The following is a 12,311-nucleotide window of genomic DNA, read 5'->3' as shown; positions in this document are numbered from 1 at the left end:
AAAAAAATAGTCAATCACATGCCGGTCAAATTGCGGTCTACTAACATGACTAATATTCTTTCTTGTTCTTCAGGTTATATGCATACAAATGACTTTCAGACGTAAATGTGATACAACGAATTGTATTTTTATTGGTAACTGAATCTAATAAACATCAAGAATGACAGATGTCATAAAAAGTTTCTCAATCCTCTTCTATACTCCTGGTTGTAGAAAATAACATCAGTGTTCAACACTAAGTTCTTGCATGATTCCTGCCATAAAGATTCTCCTCTTTTTACTGCTCACCCTTTTATAGACACTCGTATCAAAATCAAACAATTTTTCTTCAGGGCCTTCAATTTTAACAATTAACAGTTCATTCACACTTTCTGTTTTGAGACAGTTCCTTAAGCACGTCTTTACAATGTTATGCCTGCTGAACCAATGTTTTACGTCAACTACGTCTTTGCAGTTGCAGCAAATTTGTGATCAGCTGTCTACTGATGCTTCATGAAGTCATCCAACTTTGGCGCCACCGATGATTTTCAGCGTGTCGGAATTTTTTCTTCCACTGTCAATACACCATTGGCAGAAAAATTGAGTCCCAATGGCGCCATCAGCTGTTCTTGGTTCAAAGGTTCCAGTACCTCAGTACCTGTGACAGTGATCACCTGTCGCCCCCTGTGGTAGTTCTCATTGATATGACCATTGTCAATGTCTTCACATAATTACTTCACATAATAGTATACAGAAAAACAGATTCCAACTACAATTGCAACTAATACACAAATTTCTTCTACTGATGTCTGTCTTAGCACCCCTACTCTAGCTCCTTGAGCCTACCCAGTGCCTCCTCTATTTGCTGCTGCAGAGGTGACAAAGAGGCTCTCTTGTCCTTTGCTTTGCCTCTGAGTGCATTGGGCTCGGTGATAAACCTCAGCTTCCTCTTTTCTTCTCCCTGCTCACACAGCCTGTCAGCCTTCTCAATAAGCATAGATATGTCAATCTCTATTCTGGCTTTTTTGGCTTTGAGGCAGTAGAGATGAAAAGTGGGCAGCGATGCCAAATGGAGCCAGGTACGAAGTCTTCCTTTCCCCACAGTGGTAGTTTTTAGCAAGGTCACTGTCTGGGAACATGACTGCAAACACTTTCGAATTATTTTCACAAGATTTGTAACTGTAATGGCTGCAGATCACTTTTAAAGTCCACATGATCTCTGCCTTTAACGAGTCCGCCTTTGTGTATTGAACTACGTTCATAGAGCCTGACTTCTGGCTGGTTGAAGTCGATGGCTGGACAACTGTAGGTGGGCATGCACTGCTTGTACCACTGCCTGAAGTTGATGCTTCACTATCTTTATATTGTAGAAACAGATTCATACCAACGGAAGATGAGAGAGTCTTCGCCAAATCAGCGTGTCTCCTTTTTTTCCGGTGCGACTCCAGCGCTTTGACGCCCATCTTTCCTAGCTGGTAGCTCTGCTTGCACAGATGGCAGTAAAACATGTGCCGATCTTTTGGATCTCGACGAACCCAGCTCCCAAACTCCCTACCTTCAACCCAAGCTTCTTGAAAAATGCACTTCCGTGATACAAGTTGGATCAATGAAAGAACTACGCTACGTCGTAACAAAGACGAAGTGAAATGCCTACTCATGGAAACAAACAATGGAATATCGACAAGATGGCGAGAAGTTATCAACACGGTGACTTCCGTTGACAATTTTTGGCTGTTTAGGACGCCAGACGGATTGCTATTTTTTTTTTTTTAAATAAAAGATTAATTTTTTTAGGGAGAATTTTGGCGGTAGAGGTCCTCCCTTTGATTTTTTTTAATTTAAAGGCTTTTTAGGGGCTTCACCAGTTTTCGCGGATTTTTAAGGACTTTTAGGAGCCCCTAAATGCACCTTCGAAAATGTATGTGTTTTTAGGGACTTTTAGGACCGCGTGCGAACCCTGTTTTACTCTTCCTCCTCTCTGGCCTCATTTTACACTTACTTGATTCAAAGTTTTGTTACAGATTGTCAGATGGTAGTATGCTATAATGGTCATAGGTCACACCAGTCACTGTGATTTGAAGGGCGCGATCACGGCCGCTCACCATTGCACTCGCAAATCTGCACGAAAAATCATGTGCATAAAATTTGTTACGAGAATAAATACGTACACATTATCAGCGCACGTGAAAAGTAATCCAGCGGAGTGAAACATAGCCTGACTTTTTTTTTTTTTTTTTTTTTTTTTTTTTTTAAGAAGCACACGGTCTCCTGCTAGTTTACTTGACTCTGCCCCCCTTTGGCTCTTAAAGGGGTACACTCATAACTACAAACACCATCCACCCAGCCTGAGCAACGTAGAGCAACGGAGTTAGACAAGCTGCTTGTGTTTACTCTCGATAATGGTAAACGTTAAAAAATTGTTACGAGTAGAAATATGTGCACATTCTAAGCATGCATGAAAACTGATCCAGCGCAGTGAACCACAGCCTGACTTTTTTTTTTTTTTTTTTTAAACAAAGAAGCACACGGTCTCCTGTTAGTTTACCTGACTCCGCCCCCCTCCGGCTCTTCAAGGGGTCCACTCATAATTACACCAGCGCTTTAGTTACCAACACAGTCTGGGCAACGTAGAGCAAAGAGAGTTAGACACATGCTGCTTGTGTTTACTCTCGATAATGGGGCAAAAAAAAAAAGAAGTGCTGTTGCTTTACTGAATGTCGGGGTATTTGAATATTAATAGAAAAAGTGGTGAAACTGGACGAGATTCTCTCTTTTTTAAATAAAAAAATGTCTGGTCTGAAGCCAAAGTAGAAAGTACAGGATGAGATTGTGTATAATGTTAAAATTCCACCTTGGCGTTGCCTGATCGAGGATGAAAGCACAGACACTACAGTGCACAAAATGCTAATTATGGATTTTAAATATAGGAGGCAACATGACATTAACCTCATTCAGTTTTCAACATGCATTGCTAAAGAGATTCTGCCAGCAATAATTCAGTTTTACACCAAGAAAAACGGACAGGGATATCAATGTGGGTTGAAAAAAAAAATGTAAAAGTCACAAGCGACCTTTCAGATTTATAGTTGATAGCTGGCTTGGTTTAGTAAGTAATGTATTTTTTTGTTTACATTTTCATTGGAAGTTTGCAAAAAAAAAACTGTTCTTGGAAATGTTCTGATGGGGATGTAAATGCTGTAATGTGAATGTTTGAATGAGCCATGTAACTTCAATGGATGACACTGTTCTGACCACAGTGCACACGTCTGATGTTGCTCACAGTGGTCAAAGGGGGCGCTCATGGGCTTAGTGTGTTTGTTCAGATACGTAAAAAATTAAGAGGGAACATTAGTCTTGACATTAATTTACGTGTTTCTTTCATAAACGTTGCTAACAAAAGAAGCCTGATCCTAAACAATCAGTATTCACCCGGGAACAGGAAATGCAAGTTAACCGTACTGAGCATGTTCCGAAGTGATTCCAAAAGGACATGTGAGGTGCTTCACTACTGCGATCGCATTTACGATCAAAGTCATCAACATCATGAGCCATGTCAAAGGAAATTCATTTACACTGAAAACATTTCTGGGATATAACACGGGCAATGTTTCAGTATCTAACTAATGAAAATGAGATTGTGATTTAATTTGACTTGATCTAGATTCTAACATTAGTCTGTCCATATATCTAAATGGAAACGGCAATTTTTTCCCATGGCACCGCATTATCTTGAAGTTGAAAGTTTTTCCCCTTGACATGCTTTAGGAAGATATAGATCATCTACTGCTAGCTTTCATCAATTGATTGACAGATACCCCCATAAATTACGCTAGAAAAAGATCATGATGAAATAAAATGATTTGATTATATGAATACTTCGTTTTGAAATGGAATGTCTATTGACCTCTTTAAAAATCTCTGTCTCACTGCAATGTCAAATTATGATTATGGTATTAGATAACTAAATATCCAAGTATAACAACTCGGTAAGTTATTTTTAGGTCTTGAGATTCCATCTCTAATCGCACCCGCAACTTTATCTGTGGGCATTACAGACCATACCCGTACATTTTTCAAATGTGACTGACTGGGTCACACAGTATCTACACTAACCAAAAGCACCTGTCAGTATAATTTTTGCTATATGGTCACATACTGTACTTGTAACATCCGTAGTAAAAACCACACAGAGCGTATTCATAATTAACAGAAATTTTATCCAGGGCATAGGATGGATGTCGTGAGGGACAACATGATAGCGGTTGGTGTTAAGAGAGGAAAATGCAGGAGATAGCCTTATATGGGAAAAGATGGCACGCTGTGGCGACCCCCAACGGGACAAGCCGAAAGGAAAAGAAGCTCTCCAGGGCTAAAGTTAAGTTAGTAATGTGTACTCAATGATTTATGATGTGTAAATTTTGCTCTCACAACACAGCATAACACTCCACCTCTTCAATGGAGCGAAAGATCTGAATTACAACTAATGGGCCCTTTTCTTGCAATTCACTATGAAATGTTCCCAGTTTCACCATTCCCCCGCCCTTCTCAATTCTGTGTCACATCAGATCATCCCACTTTGTCCCTGCTCCTTGAATCGACTAACTTTGTCCATTTATCCCTCCATTTTCTGAGCCGCTTATCCTCATGAGGGTCATGCGAGTGCTGGAACCAATCTGAGCAGTCATCGGGCAGGAGGCAGGGGACACCCTGAACTGGTTGCCAGCCAATCGCAGGGCACATCAAGACAGACAACAGGCGCACTTACAATCAGACCTAGGGGCAATTTCAGTCTCCAATGGACCCATCTGACCTGTCAATCACTTGTACAATAATAGCCAATCAGATAGCCGCATTGTCTTAACCCCTGGCTTGATTCGCCCCTCTTGTCGCCATGTCCCCCAAGTAATGCTTGTTATCAGTCGCGTGCGGTTGGAAAAGTTAATGTTACGAACAAAATGGTCCTCAGATGTGCTTGAGGAACGTGGAATTCTGATGAAAGATATCTGGCTAATTTACAAGAGGCCCATATGATTCATTTTCCAAAGCCTAAAACACAGTTGAGGATGTGTTTACAATGGATTAAGGCTCGCAGAAAAGCGCGCGTACAACTTGTGTGTGGACAACAACACAAGGCTGGTATGTTCAAAGGTAAGTGTGGGAGAAGTAACTTCTCAGTATGATTTCATTATTATAAGTGCTTTATACATTTCAGGAGAACAACTTTTCAGGGTTCATACTCAGTCTGACCCAAAAAAATTTAAGGGCTTTTTAGGGGCATTCTTAGGGGCAGACACGAAAAATTTAGGGCCATCGTGGGAAATCAAGAGTTAGGAAAAAAGACTCACCCAATGGTGCCATCAACTGTTCTTGGTTCATCTAATGTTCCAGTATCTCAGTACCTGTGACAGTGATCACCTGTCGCCCCTTGTGGTAGTTCTCATTGATATGACCATTGTCAACGTCTTCACATAACAGTATACAGAAAAACAGATTCTAACTACAATTGCAACCATATACAGAAATGTCTTCTACTGATGTCTGTTTCAGCACCCCTACTCTAGCTCCTTGAGCCTACCCAGTGCCTCCTCTATTTGTGTGGGCAGCGATGCCAAATGTAGCCAGGTACGACGTCTTCCTTTCCCCACAGTGGTAGTTTTAGCAATGTCACTGTCTGGGAACAGGACCGCAAACACTTTCGAATTATTTTCACAAGATTTGTAACTAATGGCTGCAGATCACTTTTAAAGTCCACACGATCTCTGCATTTAACGAGTCCGTCTTCGTGTATTGAACTACGTTCAAAAAGCCTGACTTCTGGCTGGACAACTGTAGGTGCGCATTAGGGATCGCAACCGGCTACAAATAACCCTTTTGTCAACACGGTGACTTCCGTTGACAATTTCCGGCTGACGCCAGATGAATCGCTATTTTTTTTTTTTAATGAAAGATTAATTTATTTTTTAGGGAGAATTTTGGCGGTAGAGGTCCTCACTTTGATTTTTTTTTTTTTAAAGGGCCTTTTAGGGGCTTGACCGGTTTTCGCGGATTTTAAGGACTTTTAGGAGCCCCTAAATGCACCTTCGAAAATTTAGGGTTTTTTAGGGACTTTTAAGGCTGTGTGCGAACCCTGTTAGTGCATCACTGACCTGATGAATGAAGTGTGTAATGTTTCATGCTAAAGAGTCGTGTTAGTGATACTAAATGCACGATGACGTGCAAGAGAAATGTCTATTTGCCTATTTGTATCACATCTGACTTTTAAGACAGAGCACTGGGTTCCATTACGAGCCAAGTCAAATGAATACACCCACTCACTTATAAAGACTACGATATTACTCGTGATTTTTCAGAGTAAAAAGTACTCACCCAGCTTTACATGCGCAGTACGATTCCACTATTTTATCCTGTTGGATTTCAATATGAAGTTTGTGAGGTGTCGAACTTTTTTGCATCGATTGCTAACATTTCGCTTTAACTCTGACATTGCGTCCTGCTCCGTCCAAAACATGAAACATGAAATAGTTGAGACCTCTCTGTAGAACTGTCTTGGACAAGTCCGACACATTTGGGGAAAAAACATACCCCAATACTATCTGGAATACGCAATAGAGGACCCATTTCAAACCTATTATGTTCAGTCTCCTCTTTGAAAGATTGTGGGGCATGGTAACTGTAGCTAAGGGAGGCGGAGCTGAAGATTGCCAGTTGGAAAGGTCCATTAATGCATGTTTTTGGGATGTGGGGGGGAAACTTGTGTGCCCTGAGAAAATCAAAAAACTCCACTTCCACATTATACTTCCCACGCAAGCGCATTTTGTCACATACGCTCCTGCATACTCTCTTTGTGATTGTCTATAAGATAAAACTGTGATACACGGTTTTGCTTTTCAAAGTTTTTGAGGCGCAAAATGCTATTTGTATCTTGAAAACTACAAGACCGCTTAATTCAAGCTTTGTAAAAATTAATTTCATACAGGCCAAAATTGTGAATGTTTCTCGGAGGTCGACATAAAAAAAATACTCGTTTTACCCAGCATCACGGCCTAAAAACCTGACTTCAATTTCGCAACTGGAATGTTATTTGTGAGAAGGGTGGAGTGGGCTGTATAATAGGTATTTGTGAGAGGATTTTAAAGCATTTTAATCTACTCAATCCATGCTTTTGGGGAAAAATGCATAGAGACAGCTGCCATTGTCACACGACTAATACAAACTGTTGAAACCGATGGGGATGTTTTTCAATTGTTGTTACATCACTAAGATATTATATATATATACATACATACAGACACACACACCATACAGCTATATGTAGGTACACAACAACCCGGCTGTTCATTGTACTGCGTGATGGACCTGCCAGTGCTTATTTAAGAAACTATCTGCAGTGCGATGTGCAAGGCTTATTATCGCACCAAAACAGACAGAAGCTGATGATGTAATCCACGTTTCCGTCTACAATCTACATTGTGGAGAATTAAAAAAAAAAAAAAAAAAAAAAAAAAAAAAAAAAAAAAAATCGCTACAGAAGTTGTAGTACTTTTTATTTCAAATTTTTCTCTATTTAAAACCTCGATCAAAACCTGTCAGTATCTATTTTTTTTCTAAAGTACTTGTTTTATGTTTTATATGTATTTATCGTCGAATAAGTGAACTATGAAGGTGATATGACCATTCGCAGTTTTTTTTTAAACGCTCTCAAAAATGTTGGTCGCGTTGCAAAATCGGTAAAACTGCCAGATTTGTTGCTTTGTATAAAATTATAATGAAAATAAGTGCAAATGGTAATGCTTTAGCCAAGCTGTCATCACTGAAATGTCATGAAAATTCATTCATATGACATTTTGAAGAGCCTAATTAACTGGGAAGGTCACAACTTTTTATCTATTGTTTTACCAATACCATAACTTTCTTTCGGCTTGTCAGCCCATAATCCCAATCTTTAAATAGTCTTAACTTTTATGTTATTTGAGTTATTGAGATAATGTTTTCAAAGCTCTTTACAATGGTGGCAGAGTTTTTTTTCAATTCCATGAGTTTGAAATTTTATGTAACAAACAAGCTTGCTTATCGAAGCCCCGCTGACATGAAAAGCATGATTTTTAGTATATTAATTAAAACAAAAAGGCAGCCGGAATGGAGGCATCTGTTTTTTTCCACCACACAACATGATTTTGACATATATGCCTTTCTGTAACTCCCGCCATGAAAATCCTCTTGAGGGATTTGTTTTGGAGAAGCAGCAAGTGACGTTACCAGCAGGAGTCCACTCAGGCGGCCTCGTGTGTTTATACCAGTTTTAACAGCGGGAAGGTAGCAGTTTTTTCCTTTGTGTTAGCCAAAATGCCTGCTTGTTGTATTGCTGGGTATTGTTCAAAGGATGGATTTCCTCTTCATACGTTTCCAAAAGACCCGGTTAGTCGTGAAAATGGATTGCACAGGTGCAAATGACGAGAGCTTTGTGGGTTCCAAGTGACAGGTAGGTGTGCATAGAAGTATTAAAAATAATAATAGTTAGGGGTGGGGGGCATCATCCTCCTTTCAGAGAGCGACCGGCCGCGAGCGAGCTGCAGCAGCGAGCGACCGGCCACGAGCAAGCTGCAGCAGCGAGCGACCGGCCACGAGCGAACTCCGGCAGCAAGCCCGGAGCAAGCGGCTGAGTACACTACATCCTGTCATACATACTGTCAGGTAGTCTGTTGTTAGTTCGAAGTGATCCGCATATCATCTAAATATGGCTCGAAACGATGAGTAATATTGCCCCGGTCACTTGATTGTGAGATGTTCTCTTCTTTGCAAAGAGCTTCGGTGTCCCATAGCAGGTGCCACTATATGTTTTCAATGGCAAATGTCCCAGTGTGAAGTCTGCTGATGATGCTCCAGGCAATATGGCTACCACTTTGATGTCGAATGAGACTTCTGCGACTTTGCCCATGGATGACCCGGTCTCCCCTCATATTAATTTGTTTGTATAGACATTGGAGTGAATAATGTGATATGTATATTTCATTAAAATATCTATTTTACAATGTATATAGGGATGTCAGTGGGGCTTTAAGCAAAAAGGCACACATATGTTGTTATACATGTATTAAATTGGATTCTGTATCATGCATTACATTGTACTTTAGGTCCTTGCATTCTGCTTTGGTATAAATCTATCATCCGTTGATATCTACTTAGGAAATTACGTCCCATGTCGGCTACAGCTCAACCGGGTAAGTGGCAGAAAATGGACGGCTGTTACACTACTAAGAACTTTGAATGTAACTGCTCAGTGTAAATCTGGCCATTTGTCACTTTTGGTGACATAAAACCTCTGCAATTCAAGTTTCAATCCGCTCCACAATGACCTAATAAAACCCTCAACGTTCTGTTCAGGTTGCTGTTTTGCTTACAGTGTTCTGCCGCCATTTTCTAAACAGAGGACTGAGCAAGCACAACAAAAGAGGAGCGGCCATTTCCAACACATACCAGCCTTTTCTCAACTCCTTAACAGCTGTTATTCGCGATAAAATAACACGATCTCGGGATATCATTTGATGGACAAAACTACAACAAACAAAAGAAATGGGATTGCGGAAAAATGACGCCATACTCAAGCGATGATTGCGAAATCATTCACGGCGTAAACCTGCATTTGTTCGGCCTTGTTCACATTATTTTCTGTTACACTCCTCAATGTATAATATCAGGACAATAAAAGGTTAACAAAAATATGCTTACCTTATGTGTGGAATCCCGACACCACCTTGTAGGATTTTGTACAGCTTACTTTCGTACAACAACTGTGGATGTCTGGCTTTCTGTGACTCCAATTTTACCGCTACCTCCTAAAATGACACACGGAGCAGATGTAGAGTAGATTTTATTTTCAATCTAACAATATAAGTTAGCTTCGATGACATTCATTTATGTATTGTACATCAAATGAATGAAAATAAGTTCGTTGTGATAACTGAGTAAATGTTTACTAAATTAACTGACGTTCGCAGCCTTCAAAGCTACGTTGTCAAACAGCTCTACGTACTCAATAATTATGACTAATACCTCTCCATTTGTGACGTTGATGGCCAAATATATGTCGCCAAAAGACCCCGATCCAATTTTCCGGACAAGCTTGTACTTCCCACCGACAATAAATTCGGCTTTAGAGCCACTGCTGCTCGCCATGATATCCACCAAATGACGATGGCCACTGGATTCACTTCAGGAATATCTGTTGTAACCAAATGGTCGGCGAAACATAAATGTAATCTTGACCCCGTTGGTGTTGGTCACTATGGACGAATGGTAGCAATATGAGAACTTGATAATGTAATTCGCAAATTAGGGGGGAAAAAAAAGGTACCATCCACAAAAGATCGTTAAAATACGAATTCCTTTAAGAAACGCTGTATGACGCGGTAGGAGGAACGTCTGATTCAACCCAACGGCCTTGTACGACCAGCTAGTCACATCTACCTCGAAAAACGCAGCTAGTCAAGCTTAGCGTTAGCGAGGACCGTTGCCGGGTGGGAGGAAGACCTCCACAATAAGGGTTCAAAAGAAAAAACAATAATACTACGGACGACGATGTTTTTCTAGCCCAACATTTCAGTCCTTGGTAACTAACGAGCTAACTTCAAGGGTATCAACCGTTTGTCCACAGCTCAACCCACTCAATCCGCCATCTTGTCTTCTCTCCCCTTTCTCTGTGAATTCCGTCCGAGACGATTTGCTAAACTTTGATAGCGAATGGCCCCTTCAGATGCTATCGGAAATCACGCAGTTCTCTCTCCCACGGTGCCTTTCGATTGGATTTTAACGAGTTAACATTATTTCTTAGTCATTGTAATCAAGGGTATTTTCATGTAACAAAGAAATCAAAAGCTTGGAAAAAAAAGTTGGTTCAAGCCTTGTCAACTAATGAGGAAAACTGCATAAAACTGATGACTATAAAACAAATGACGATTTGACAGACAGAAGTCTGGTATTTCGATGAATATTTCCCATGATAGAAAATGGCTTGTTTTAAACATCAAAATAACATTAAAAATAAAAAGTTTAAATACTAATTTAAAAAATCAACAAGAATGTTTTGTTTGGAAAGCATTAACCGCTGTAATAGCTCTACCTAGTGGCATTGCTTGTTAACTCCCTAATCCCGGATCAGAGAAAAGGTTTACAAAAGGAGATTAAAAATTGGACACAGGATCTGTGCAATGTTTCCATCTCTGTATTGACTACTAACTCGGATAAGTTTGTAGAGCTATGTTGGGAGTTTATTCATGAGTTAGCAAATCAACTCTTTTAAATGTTGTTCTGATGCATTCTGCAGAGTATTGGGAATTCACCGTAAGAGGGTTCAAATATACCCTGCTAATAAGGTAATAAAATTAAATTACTGTAGAATAGATACGTAGTATATAATGGATAGGTAATACAATTATTGATAGCATAAAATAATGCAAAAATAACGCAATGTTCATTAAATTAGCACTTTGCATGTATAGGGGCGTCTTTGTTGATAATTGTCTCAACCTATGAGGTTTCATGTTTAATAATCCCACAGTTCAAACCAATTTCATTTACACAGCTCAAAATCACAACCAATCATGTCAGGGTACTTTACACATAGAGTAGGTCTAAAACCATAATCTTTATTTATTTAAAGAACAGAACCCCCTGACCAAGCATTTAATCAGTGATACCCAACAAGTGTGCTGTGACAGCTCTTCTGGCGTCCCGCAAGAAATTTTAAAATTTCGCTTAATTGGTGAAAATAGGCAGCACAGTGGTGCAGCTTGAAAGTGTTGGCCTCACAGTTCTGAGGATCCGGGTTCAATCCTGGCCTTCCTGTGTGGAATTTGCATGTTCTCCCTGTGCCTGCATGGTTTTTTTTCCGGGCACTGCGGTTTCCTCCCACATCCCAAAACGTGCAACATTAATTGGACACTCTAAATTGCCCTTAGTTGTGATTGTGAGTGTGGCTGTTTGTCTCTATGTGCCATGCAATTGGCTGGCAACCAGCTCAGGGTGTACCCTGCCTCCTCCACGTTGACAGCTGGCATAGGCTCCAACACTCCCGCGACACTTGTGAGGAAAAGCAGCCAAGAAAATGGATGGATGGTGAAAATATTATTTATTTACAACTAATAATGTATCTTTGTTCATCTATCTATGGCAGTGGTATTAAAACAGACAGAACAAATAAATGCTCTTCTATTCGATGGCAGAAAGTGTATGATTCATTTGTACATTTTGTTACAATTGTTTGTTGGTATACTAGCTGTTAGCTGTATACTGCCAGTTAGGTTACATCACACAACACATTGGTTAAATTAGTTTAC

General features: G+C 40.0%; 1 protein-coding gene across 3 annotated transcripts in view; it reads right to left on the bottom strand.

The window, feature by feature from the left end:
* The window catches only part of csnk1a1 (casein kinase 1, alpha 1), a 90,814-nt gene extending 80,078 nt beyond the window's left edge, over window positions 1–10,736 (bottom strand). Inside the window, exons 1-2 of one of the 3 annotated variants that reach the window (XM_061835424.1) lie at window positions 10,030–10,736; window positions 9,706–9,812 (exon numbers count right to left, since the gene is read on the bottom strand). In XM_061835424.1, the coding sequence (XP_061691408.1) occupies window positions 9,706–9,812; window positions 10,030–10,152 (230 nt within the window). In that variant the 5' untranslated portion in view covers window positions 10,153–10,736. The remainder of the gene's footprint in view (window positions 1–9,705; window positions 9,813–10,029) is intronic. The other 2 variants (XM_061835423.1, XM_061835425.1) reach the window with 2 other exon arrangements.
* Between the last annotated feature and the right edge of the window lie 1,575 nt (window positions 10,737–12,311).

The sequence above is a fragment of the Syngnathoides biaculeatus genome, chromosome 11 (assembly GCF_019802595.1).
Source record: "Syngnathoides biaculeatus isolate LvHL_M chromosome 11, ASM1980259v1, whole genome shotgun sequence".
Lineage (NCBI taxonomy): Eukaryota > Metazoa > Chordata > Actinopteri > Syngnathiformes > Syngnathidae > Syngnathoides > Syngnathoides biaculeatus.
Note: the sequence above shows the minus strand (reverse complement) of the source record. Positions and strands in the feature narration are given on the sequence as shown.